Here is a 12,691-nt window from a genome sequence, read left to right as displayed (position 1 = left end):
TTCGTGTTAACTTTTAAGCGTGTATTTCTCAGGTGTTTAGACGATGTTGCTTCCGCTGTTAGAATTGCTGTCTTGGTGTTATAGACTTGCTGTTATGGACCTGCTGTGTTAGATTTCCGCTGCATTACTTCGAGATGTCTCAATCATGGAACTTTTCTTTTGCATTCGTAACTTATGTTATTTTCAAACAATGACTCTGTGATGACCTTTGTGTCACGTTATCTTTTGTAAAACGCTATCTTTTATGAATACAAAACTGATTTTCAAATAGCATATAGTGTTTGAACTTGTAATGATTCTGTTGTTGATGAACCGTACACGATGGTTTTGTACGGGGCGTCACAAGATGCTTTATCATGAGCCCAAAGTGAGGCCCAACTTCCCTAAATGTTTGCTACAACTGTTTTTTGGAGATTTTGAAGAAAGAATAAAGCAAAGTGTCCTAAGGGATACAGATTTACAACAAATAATAGTCTGTTTACAACAAAGTGACACAGCATCCTCAACACGTGACAAACATTATATCTTAGTGAGTGAATTACTCAAAAGAAAGGGCAAGCTCGTTGTTGGGGTTGATGACATTTTACGCCAAGAAATCATCAAACACTTTCATAATGACTCAAGTGGAGGTCATTCAGGGGTTAGTGCTACAATTCATCGAATCACTACATGTTATTATTGGAGGAAGATGCGCTCGCAAGTTAAGGCATATATTCTTCAGTGCATTATATGCCAACGAAGTAAACCCGATTTGAGTAGCTATCCGGGACTACTTCAACCATTACCTATTCCAAATCGCATTTGGACGGAAATTTCGATGGATTCCACCATCTGAAGGCAAAACGGTCATATTTGTAGTTGTTGATCGACTAAGAAAGTATAACCACTTTATTCCACTCACTCACCCATTTACGGCTTCTCAAATAGCTCGAGTTTTCCTTGACAACATCTACAGGCTACATGGGCTTCCTAAGGTCATCATAAGTGATCGTGATAAGATATTCATAAGTCTGTTTTGGAAGGAACTCTTCAAAATGCTTAAGGTGGAATTGCATCTTTCAACGACATACCACCCTCAAACCGATGGTCAAACCGAAATCGCTAACAAGGGGCTGGAATGTTATTTACGTTGCATGACGAGCGATAAGCCAAAAGATTGGGCGAAATGGATAGCTTTGGCTGAATATTGGTATAACACGAATTATCACACTTCGATTTGTACTACGCCCTATGAAGTGGTGTATGGCCAACCACCGCCAATGCCAATCTCTTACCCTCATGGGGAGAGCAATTTGGAAGCTGTAGATCATTCATTAGTAGCATGCGAAGAAGCCATTAACATCTTAAAGTTTCATCTTAAGAGGGCACAAGATAGGATGAAGCAATTTGCGGATACACATCGTACCGATAGAGAGTTTGATGTTGGAAACTTGATATATGTCAAATTGCAACCCCACCGTCAAGTCACATTGAGGGGAGGAAAAGAACACAAGTTGTCACTGAAATATTACGGGCCATTCGAAGTGCTGAATCGTGTAGGGAAAGTGGCGTATCAGTTAAGTTTACCATCAACATCACAAGTTCATCCGGTATTTCATGTATCACAACTCAAACGTCACCATGGAATTGCTCCACTACTCATGGGAACCTTACCTCACATGGATAATGAGGGGGTTATTGCTAGCATTCCTCTGAAAATACTTGACAGGAAGATGGTGAAGCGAAACAATCGAGTTGTTGTATATGCACTAATTCAATGGGTGAATAGTTCAACTGATGATGCCATTTGGGAGCCCCTTGAAGACATCCTCATACGTTTCCCAGATTTTGATATTTCGTCAAGTGATTCTTGAGGACAAGAATTAATTTAAGCAGAGGGGATTGTTATGTGACCACGTGCAACACACGTGATGACAGGTCACATGGAAATCACGTGATGCTGCTTAACTGAATTTGTTCATTCCAACGCTCCTTGCCGCCAAAGTTTGTTCAGCTGCACTGATTAAATAGCTAGAATTGAGTTGTAATAGTCAGTTGTTCATTTATCATTTCCTTTCTAATTCTCTGTAGAATCTTGTATTCCATTTTGGCAAGAATTAATAACAATCGAGTTCTTTGCTCTGTTTCTTCTTGAGCTATAGTTCGTTTGTTTTGCAAGTTCGATCTCGATTATTCAATCTAAATCGGACAATAACATAATACTAATTGATAAAAAGACGGTTTGGGTTTTCAATCAAACAATACCTGACATCTTCTTGTAAGATATATATAGGATAGTGTAAGCAGCTGGTGTCAATAGCTAAACACAGTAATGGAAGCAAGAGCTGGCAGTAAGGAAGAAGAGGATGGAGAATGAGTCATCAGTCATCAGTTAGTAAACGACACGTGTTGATGCAAACTTGCATAAGAAGCCAAAAGAAAACAGATTTACATTAGAGTTGTCAAAACCTTGTTTCTTAATGGGCCTCTCTAACTCCATGTTTTGTAATGGGCTGGGCAAGGAGTCAAGGACAGAAAACGGGTGCCTTTAAATAATTGCATTGACCAACAAGAAGCTGACACGTGGAGCAAAAATAGGAGTGGTCGGTGAAAAACTTCTTTATGTATAATAGTAAGATAAGATAAGATAAGATAAGATATACTACTCTTATATTATTAATCACTCCATATAACGCTTCTACTTTTTGACGATTTTAAAACTTAAAAATACTCTATCCTTAGAGAAATTTCTAGAATTATAAATAAAGATCAATAATAATAATAAATAAAAATTAAAACAAAAATATAAAATTTTTGTTTGGGATCATCAATGAATAGTAATAATGTGATAAAAGTTTTTTCTATCAATGCTTTAATTATTTAAAATAAAAATATAGATAAAAACTAAAAGGTAAGACTGCAAATTAAACATAAAAGTACATACAATATATATATTTTGTAAACGGCATGTTTTTTTTTGTGGTGGATAATAGATTTAGGAATGAATAGATTTAGGAACGGAGTACCAATTTAATACTAGGAAACCATAAAAGGTCCACCATTATATAGCACGTGTTAAACATTATAGAAAACATGAAGATATTTATACTTCATTTTATTATTTAAGGGAACAAGTTGGGTTGATTGAAGGTACCTTGAACACGACTCTTGAATCTATATAGGTCACGAGTCTATTAATCCCCTTTCCCCCAATTTTTATTACTCGCATTCTATTTACATATTTTTTCATACTCATTTGTATTTTCCTTTTTTCTTCCTTAAAATAATTATAACATAAAATAAAAATTAATTGATCATGTCTACTTCATCTGAAATTGTGGATTCCGGTTGGTTTTCCGGCCAAAATACGCCGGTGAGATCGTGTGAAAGGTCAAGTTTTTCTCAAACTTGTAATCTTTTTTCTCAATATTTGAAGGAAAACGGCGGTTTCCCCGATCTAACACTTGGTATGTTGTTTATTTGATTTCTTGAATTTTATAAAGTTTAAAACTTTTTGGTTCTTGAAGATGTTTTATGGACAAAGTTTTGATCTTTTTTATGTGGATATTGTTTTCTTGGAATAAAGATTGATTTTTCTTGGGGGTTTATCTTTTAGGTAGAAGGGTACTACCATCAACTGCCACCATGAATTTCATTCCGATGACTGAGACCCCACGCGCCGCCGTACCCCAACCAGCCGCCACCGTACCAAAGCAGCATGAACAGTCAAGATCCATGACTATAGTTTATAACGGTCAGGTAATGGTGTTTAATGATTTAGGTCCTGAGAAAGTTAAAGAGATAATCAAGTTAGCTGAAAGTGGTGGGTCCCAAAAACCCTCAAAACCAGAGGAACCTTTGAAGAACACTTTTGTTTCTAGTTCTGGTAAGCAACAATTTTTTTAATTTATTTTATTCTTCTACTAAATAATTGGGTATTTTTAGGAAATAATTTGTTTTTTGTTGTATTTTTGCAGATCTTCCAATTGCAAGAAAGGCTTCACTTGCTCGATTCTTGGAGAAGAGAAAAGATAGGTAATCAATTATTTTTTATTTAATAATTATTGATTATACATAATTAAGAATTGGGTGTACGTGATGATATGATTTAAGGAAACACCTAACATTTTTAAAATGTACGTGATGATATGATTTAAGGAAACACCTAACATTTTTAAAATGTAATGTAACACTAGTGATGTGGTGCAGAAATTGTCAAGTATTTTTTATCTTGGTGTTAAAAGACAGCTTTAAGAATTTTTAATTTCTTATTCTTAAAATGATTATTATATGTTGATTTACTTAAAAGTTAAAACGCAATAGTTAATGACGATCTATAATGCGTCTTTAGTTATTTGATTAGTGTTCCTTTTTAATTTGTATGATTTATGATTGATGATTGATGATTAATGGTTATAATTTTATATTAGAATGAACAAATACTTATTGTTTTGTGAAACTATAATTAACAGGATCACATCTCGATCACCATACCAAAGTCAAGATGTTTCAAAGCAAGGTGATAGCAAAGCATGGTTGGGACTAGGTGCACAATTGGCTAATTCAGATGACCAATTTTAAAGACGTTTTCGATGGTTTTGTATGATTATTCTAGCAGTTTTTGCGGATGCCCGTTTATTTCTAGTATTATATATAACTATATGCAACTATAGAATATACGTAATATTTAACCCGTTTTTGCATCTTTTTTTGTTAAGGAAGATGTAATGTATGTATCATTATTGTATTGTACTACGGAGTAGTAGTTTTCCATGTGATATTGAATGATGTATGGATGGATGGTATAACTATCTATATCTATATCTATATCTATATTCTATATTATATATAATAACAAAGTTTAATTTAGCTAATTATTATCCAAAAAATTTAAATGGACTAAAAAGGACCCTTGGATTAAATATCATCTTTCAATAACAACCATTAAATTGTTTGATCACTCAACATTTGTCTCTCTCTCCCATTTCATTTGTTTGTTGACTAAACAACCCTCCTCTTAATAAACGGCGTCTAATGAAAATACGGGCTAGGTTGAACTTCAGCGATAGCTTCATAGATACCTTTGAATCAAACAACGAATGTTCAGAGGACGATCAGTAAAGCATCCGGATACTTCAACCGATTTGCGAGGATAATCAATTTTGTTGTATCTCACCAACCATCGGTAACTGTTAATCCATTCCATTTTGTACGTTTTGTTCAATTGTTTGGTTTTATCAAGATATGTATTCAATAATCGATGTTATTTCATTTGTTAATCGATAGTTAATTGTTTGTGAATGCATCTTATTTGTGTTTTGTTGTGAATTACAAATTTTAGGGTTTGTGAAAACGTCGATAGGGTTTGTGAACACATCAGGTAATCAGTGTTTGCAAAATTAAGGTTAGCATCATCCAAAACCAAGGTTAGTATCATCCAATTAGGGTTCGCAAAATCAAAAGGTGAATTGAATCTTATCCTTCTTCACGATTTGTTAAATTGTTTAATGTTATCAAAACTTTTGTTTAATAATTTTGAATCTTCATCAATCGATGATGTTCAACGAATTTATATAAAATTGATTTTATCATAATTACAAACTAATTTCATGATCGATTTCCATAAATTAGTAGATTAGGATCACAGGTAATGTATAATTGTCGCTTTCATCAATCCTGTTAGGGTTCTTATCAGGATTCTTATCAGGATTCTTATTGTGTTTTAGTGTAGTTATATTTGGGTAAGTATTTTTATGAATATTTATGAATACAATTATATACATCATAAAGAAGATGTATATATGAATATATGATTTTAAAAATACAGTTATACTTATGATTTTAAAAGGTAAGTATTTTTATGAATATATGTATATTCATACAGTTAAATATGATTTCTTGCCCCATAAATTCGCTATACTTTACAAATCTGATAACAAATTTTTATTATTACAGATAAACATTACTCCGATGTTTGGTTTGAAATGTCCCGTTCTTATTGATTAAAAACGTTCCATATTAATTGATTTCGTTGCGAGGTTTTGACCTCTATATGAGACGTTTTTCAAAGACTGCATTCATTTTTAAAACAAACCATAACCTTTATTTCATAAATAAAGGTTTAAAAAGCTTTACGTAGATTATCAAATAATGATAATCTAAAATATCCTGTTTACACACGACCATTACATAATGGTTTACAATACAAATATGTTACATCGAAATCAGTTTCTTGAATGCAGTTTTTACACAATATCATACAAACATGGACTCCAAATCTTGTCCTTATTTTAGTATGCAACAGCGGAAGCTCTTAGTATTCACCTGAGAATAAACATGCTTTAAACGTCAACAAAAATGTTGGTGAGTTATAGGTTTAACCTATATATATCAAATCGTAACAATAGACCACAAGATTTCATATTTCAATACACATCCCATACATAGAGATAAAAATCATTCATATGGTGAACACCTGGTAACCGACATTAACAAGATGCATATATATAAGAATATCCCCATCATTCCGGGACACCCTTCGGATACGATATAAATTTCAAAGTACTAAAGCATCCGGTACTTTGGATGGGGTTTGTTAGGCCCAATAGATCTATCTTTAGGATTCGCGTCAATTAGGGTGTCTGTTCCCTAATTCTTAGATTACCAGACTTAATAAAAAGGGGCATATTCGATTTCGATAATTCAACCATAGAATTTAGTTTCACGTACTTGTGTCTATTTTGTAAATCATTTATAAAACCTGCATGTATTCTCATCCCAAAAATATTAGATTTTAAAAGTGGGACTATAACTCACTTTCACAAATTTTTACTTCGTCGGGAAGTAAGACTTGGCCACTGGTTGATTCACGAACCTATAATAATATATACATATATATCAAAGTATGTTCAAAATATATTTACAACACTTTTAATATATTTTGATGTTTTAAGTTTATTAAGTCAGTTGTCCTCGTTAGTAACCTACAACTAGTTGTCCACAGTTAGATGTACAGAATTAAATCGATAAATATTATCTTGAATCAATCCACGACCCAGTGTATACGTATCTCAGTATTGATCACAACTCAAACTATATATATTTTGGAATCAACCTCAACCCTGTATAGCTAACTCCATCATTCACATATAGAGTGTCTATGGTTGTTCCGAAATATATATAGATGTGTCGACATGATAGGTCGAAACATTGTATACGTGTCTATGGTATCTCAAGATTACATAATATACAATACAAGTTGATTAAGTTATGGTTGGAATAGATTTGTTACCAATTTTCACGTAGCTAAAATGAGAAAAATTATCCAATCTTGTTTTACCCATAACTTCTTCATTTTAAATCCGTTTTGAGTGAATCAAATTGCTATGGTTTCATATTGAACTCTATTTTATGAATCTAAACAGAAAAAATATAGGTTTATAGTCGGAAAAATAAGTTACAAGTCGTTTTTGTAAAGGTAGTCATTTCAGTCGAAAGAACGACGTCTAGATGACCATTTTAGAAAACATACTTCCACTTTGAGTTTAACCATAATTTTTGGATATAGTTTCATGTTCATAATAAAAATCATTTTCTCAGAATAACAACTTTTAAATCAAAGTTAATCATAGTTTTTAATTAACTAACCCAAAACAGCCCGCGGTGTTACTACGACGGCGTAAATCCGGTTTTACGGTGTTTTTTGTGTTTCCAGGTTTTAAATCATTAAGTTAGCATATCATATAGATATAGAACATGTGTTTAGTTGATTTTAAAAGTCAAGTTAGAAGGATTAACTTTTGTTTGCGAACAAGTTTAGAATTAACTAAACTATGTTCTAGTGATTACAAGTTTAAACCTTCGAATAAGATAGCTTTATATGTATGAATCGAATGATGTTATGAACATCATTACTACCTTAAGTTCCTTGGATAAACCTACTTGAAAAGAGAAAAATGGATCTAGCTTCAACGGATCCTTGAATGGCTCGAAGTTCTTGAAGTAGGATCATGACACAAAAACAAGTTCAAGTAAGATTTTTACCCGAATTAAGATAGTTTATAGTTATAGAAATTGAATCAAAGTTTGAATATGAATATTACTTTGAATAAGAAAGATAACCTACTGTATATAACAAAGGTTTCTTGATCTTAGATGATTACTTGGAATGGATTAGAAAGCTTGGAAGTAAATTAGTAAACTTGAAGGGATTTTTGAAGTGTTCTTGAAGTGTTCTTCCTATGATGATTATAGCTTGATTCTTGAAGTGATTTTTGATGAAGATGATGATTAAATACTGGAAAAATGCATTCATAATAGTGTGTGTGTGTTGAGAGAGAATTAGAAAGAGAATTGGAAGTGAAATGGAGTGAATGATAAGTGGTAATTGGTGAGTGGTGAGTGAGGTTAAAAGGAGTTCTAGTTAGTTGACTAGCTCATAGTAGAAGTTAAAATTGATTAGTCATACATGACATAATCAAGAGTGGAATTCCATGCTAGTTCCTATTGGTATATACTCATAGTAAGTACGTTTTGAAGCTGTGTATAATACGGGTAAGAATACGACTAGAATTCTTGATGAAAGAAAAGAATGGAAAAGTAACTGTAACCATTTTCGTTAAGTATGAGTGTTTTGATATATGTCTTGAAGTCTTCCAAAAGTATTTTAATACATCTAAATACACTACATGTATATACATTTTAACTGAGTCGTTAAGTCATCGTTAGTCGTTACATGTAAGTGTTGTTTTGAAACCTTTAAGTTAACGATCTCAATTAATGTTGTTAACCCATTGTTTATTATATCTAATGAGATGTTAAATTATTATATTATCATGATATTATGATATATTAATATATCTTAATATGATATATATACATTTAAATGTCGTTACAACGATAATCGTTACATATATGTCTCGTTTCAAAATCCTTAAGTTAGTAGTCTTGTTTATATGTATATAACTCATTGTTAATATACTTATGGAGATACTTACTTATCATAATCTCATGTTAACCATATGTATATCCATATATATATCGTCATGTCGTTTTTACAAGTTTTAACGTTCGTGAATCGCCGGTCAACTTGGGTGGTCAATTGTCTATATGAAACATATTTCAATTAATCAAGTCTTAACAAGTTTAATTGCTTAACATGTTGGAAACATTTAATCATGTAAATATCAATCTCAATTAATATATATAAACATGGAAAAGTTCGGGTCACTACAGTACCTACCCGTTAAATAAATTTCGTCCCGAAATTTTAAGCTGTTGAAGGTGTTGACGAATCTTCTGGAAATAGATGCGGGTATTTCTTCTTCATCTGATCTTCACGCTCCCAGGTGAACTCGGGTCCTCTACGAGAATTCCATCGAACCTTAACAATTGGTATCTTGTTTTGCTTAAGTCTTTTAACCTCACGATCCATTATTTACACGGGTTCTTCGATGAATTGGAGTTTTTCGTTGATTTGGATTTCATCTAACGGAATAGTGAGATCTTCTTTAGCAAAACATTTCTTCAAATTCGAGATGTGGAAAGTGTTATGTACAGCCGCGAGTTGTTGAGGTAACTCAAGTCGGTAAGCTACTGGTTCGACACGATCAATAATCTTGAATGGTCCAATATACCTTGGATTTAATTTCCCTCGTTTACCAAATCGAACAACGCCTTTCCAAGGTGCAACTTTAAGCATGACCATCTCTCCAATTTCAAATTCTATATCTTTTCTTTTAATGTCAGCGTAGCTCTTTTGTCGACTTTGGGCGATTTTCAACCGTTGTTGAATTTGGATGATCTTCTCGGTAGTTTCTTGTATAATCTCCGGACCCGTAATCTGTCTATCCCCCACTTCACTCCAACAAATCGGAGACATGCACTTTCTACCATAAAGTGCTTCAAACGGCGCCATCTCAATGCTTGAATGGTAGCTGTTGTTGTAGAAAAATTCTGCTAACGGTAGATGTCGATCCCAACTGTTTCCGAAATCAATAACACATGCTCGTAGCATGTCTTCAAGTGTTTGTATCGTCCTTTCGCTCTGCCCATCAGTTTGTGGATGATAGGCAGTACTCATGTCTAGACGAGTTTCTAATGCTTGCTGTAATGTCTGCCAGAATCTTGAAATAAATCTGCCATCCCTATCAGATATAATAGAGATTGGTATTCCATGTCTGGAGACGACTTCCTTCAAATACAGTCGTGCTAACTTCTCCATCTTGTCATCTTCTCTTATTGGCAGGAAATGTGCTGATTTGGTGAGACGATCAACTATTACCCAAATAGTATCAAAACCACTTGCCGTCCTTGGCAATTTAGTGATGAAATCCATGGTAATGTTTTCCCATTTCCATTCCGGGATTTCGGGTTGTTGAAGTAGACCTGATGGTTTCTGATGCTCAGCTTTGACCTTAGAACACGTCAAACATTCTCCTACGTATTTAGCAACATCGGCTTTCATACCCAGCCACCAAAAATGTTTCTTGAGATCCTTGTACATCTTCCCCGTTCCAGGATGTATTGAGTATCTGGTTTTATGAGCTTCTCTAAGTACCATTTCTCTCATATCTCCAAATTTTGGTACCCAAATGCTTTCAGCCCTATACCGGGTTCCGTCTTCCCGAATATTAAGATGCTTCTCCGATCCTTTGGGTATTTCATCCTTTAAATTTCCCTCTTTTAAAACTCCTTGTTGCGCCTCCTTTATTTGAGTAGTAAGGTTATTATGAATCATTATATTCATAGATTTTACTCGAATGGGTTCTCTGTCCTTCCTGCTCAAGGCATCGGCTACCACATTTGCCTTCCCCGGGTGGCAACGAATCTCAAAGTCGTAATCATTCAATAATTCAATCCACCTACGCTGCCTCATATTCAGTTGTTTCTGATTAAATATGTGTTGAAGACTTTTGTGGTCGGTATATATAATACTTTTGACCCCATATAAGTAGTGCCTCCAAGTCTTTAATGCAAAAACAACCGCGCCTAATTCCAAATCATGCGTCGTATAATTTTGTTCGTGAATCTTCAATTGTCTAGACGCATAAGCAATCACCTTCGTTCGTTGCATTAATACACAACCGAGACCTTGCTTTGATGCGTCACAATAAATCACAAAATCATCATTCCCTTCAGGCAATGACAATATAGGTGCCGTAGTTAGCTTTTTCTTCAATAACTGAAACGCTTTCTCTTGTTCATCATTCCATTCAAATTTCTTCCCTTTATGCGTTAATGCAGTCAAGGGTTTTGCTATTCTGGAAAAGTCTTGGATGAACCTTCTGTAGTAACCAGCTAGTCCTAAAAACTGGCGTATGTGTTTCGGAGTTTTCGGGGTTTCCCACTTTTCAACAGTTTCTATCTTTGCCGGATCCACCTTAATACCTTCTTTGTTCACTATGTGACCGAGGAATTGAACTTCTTCCAACCAAAATGCACACTTTGAAAACTTAGCGTACAATTCTTCCTTCCTCAATACTTCTAACACCTTTCTCAAATGTTCACCGTGTTCTTGGTCATTCTTTGAGTAAATAAGTATGTTATCAATGAAAACAATGACAAACTTGTCATGGTATGGTCCACACACTCGGTTCATAAGGTCCATGAACATAGCTGGTGCATTAGTTAAACCAAACGGCATGACCATAAACTCGTAATGACCGTAACGTGTTCTGAAAGCAGTCTTTGGAATATCATCTTCTTTCACCCGCATTTGATGATACCCGGAACGTAAGTCAATCTTTGAATAAACAGACGAGCCTTGTAGTTGATCAAATAAGTCGTCGATTCTCGGTAGTGGGTAGCGGTTCTTGATGGTAAGTTTATTCAACTCTCGATAGTCGATACACAACCTGAATGTACCATCTTTCTTCTTGACAAACAAAACAGGAGCTCCCCATGGTGATGTGCTTGGTCGAATGAAACCACGCTCTAAAAGTTCTTGTAATTGGCTTTGCAGTTCTTTCATCTCGCTGGGTGCGAGTCTGTAAGGAGCACGAGCTATTGGTGCAGCTCCTGGTATAAGATCTATTTGAAATTCAACGGATCGCTGTGGGGGTAATCCCGGTAATTCTTTCGGAAATACATCGGGAAATTCTTTTGCAATGGGAACATCATTGATGCTCTTTTCTTCAGTTTGTACTTTCTCGACGTGTGCTAGAACAACATAGCAACCTTTTCTTATTAGTTTTTGTGCCTTCAAATTACTAATAATATGTAGCTTCGTGTTGCCCTTTTCTCCGTACACCATTAAGGGTTTTCCTTTTTCTCGTATAATGCAAATTGCATTTTTGTAACAAACGATCTCTGCTTTCACTTCTTTCAACCAGTCCATACCGATTATCACATCAAAACTCCCTAACTCTACTGGTATCAAATCAATCTTAAATGTTTCGCTAACCAGTTTAATTTCTCGATTCCGACATATATTATCTGCTGAAATTAATTTACCATTTGCTAATTCGAGTAAAAATTTACTATCCAAAGGCGTCAATGGACAACTTAATTTAGCACAAAAATCTCTACTCATATAGCTTCTATCCGCACCCGAATCAAATAAAACGTAAGCAGATTTATTGTCAATAAGAAACGTACCCGTAACAAGCTCCGGGTCTTCCTGTGCCTCTGCCGCATTAATATTGAAAACTCTTCCGTGGCCTTGTCCATTCGTGTTCTCCTGGTTTGGGCAATTTCTAATAATGTGGCCCGG

At 34.4% G+C, this 12,691-nt stretch overlaps 1 protein-coding gene across 1 annotated transcript; it reads left to right on the top strand.

Moving 5' to 3' along the window:
* The first annotated feature begins 3,130 nt into the window (after nt 1-3,130).
* On the top strand, nt 3,131-4,794 carry LOC139877980 (protein TIFY 10A-like). Its single transcript, XM_071865343.1, has 4 exons — nt 3,131-3,446; nt 3,596-3,865; nt 3,957-4,014; nt 4,452-4,794. The coding sequence occupies exons 1-4, from the start codon at nt 3,296-3,298 to the stop codon at nt 4,558-4,560; spliced, it is 588 nt and encodes a 195-aa protein (XP_071721444.1). The 5' UTR covers nt 3,131-3,295; the 3' UTR covers nt 4,561-4,794.
* Nucleotides 4,795-12,691: the final 7,897 nt, after the last annotated feature.

Source organism: Rutidosis leptorrhynchoides, chromosome 1 (assembly GCF_046630445.1).
Source record: "Rutidosis leptorrhynchoides isolate AG116_Rl617_1_P2 chromosome 1, CSIRO_AGI_Rlap_v1, whole genome shotgun sequence".
Taxonomy (NCBI): Eukaryota; Viridiplantae; Streptophyta; class Magnoliopsida; order Asterales; family Asteraceae; genus Rutidosis; species Rutidosis leptorrhynchoides.
The sequence above is the reverse complement of the archived record's forward strand: the minus strand, read 5'-3'. Positions and strand labels throughout refer to the sequence as shown.

What these genes read in the sequence shown, in the direction of transcription:
- LOC139877980 (XM_071865343.1), top strand. Translation starts at nt 3,296, where the DNA reads ATGTCTACTTCATCTGAAATTGTGGATTCCGGTTGGTTTTCCGGCCAA. An exon ending in CACTTTTGTTTCTAGTTCTG is followed by an intron (nt 3,866 to 3,956) that starts GTAAGCAACAAT and finishes GTATTTTTGCAG; the next exon opens with ATCTTCCAATTGCAAGAAAG. An exon ending in TTGGAGAAGAGAAAAGATAG is followed by an intron (nt 4,015 to 4,451) that starts GTAATCAATTAT and finishes TATAATTAACAG; the next exon opens with GATCACATCTCGATCACCAT.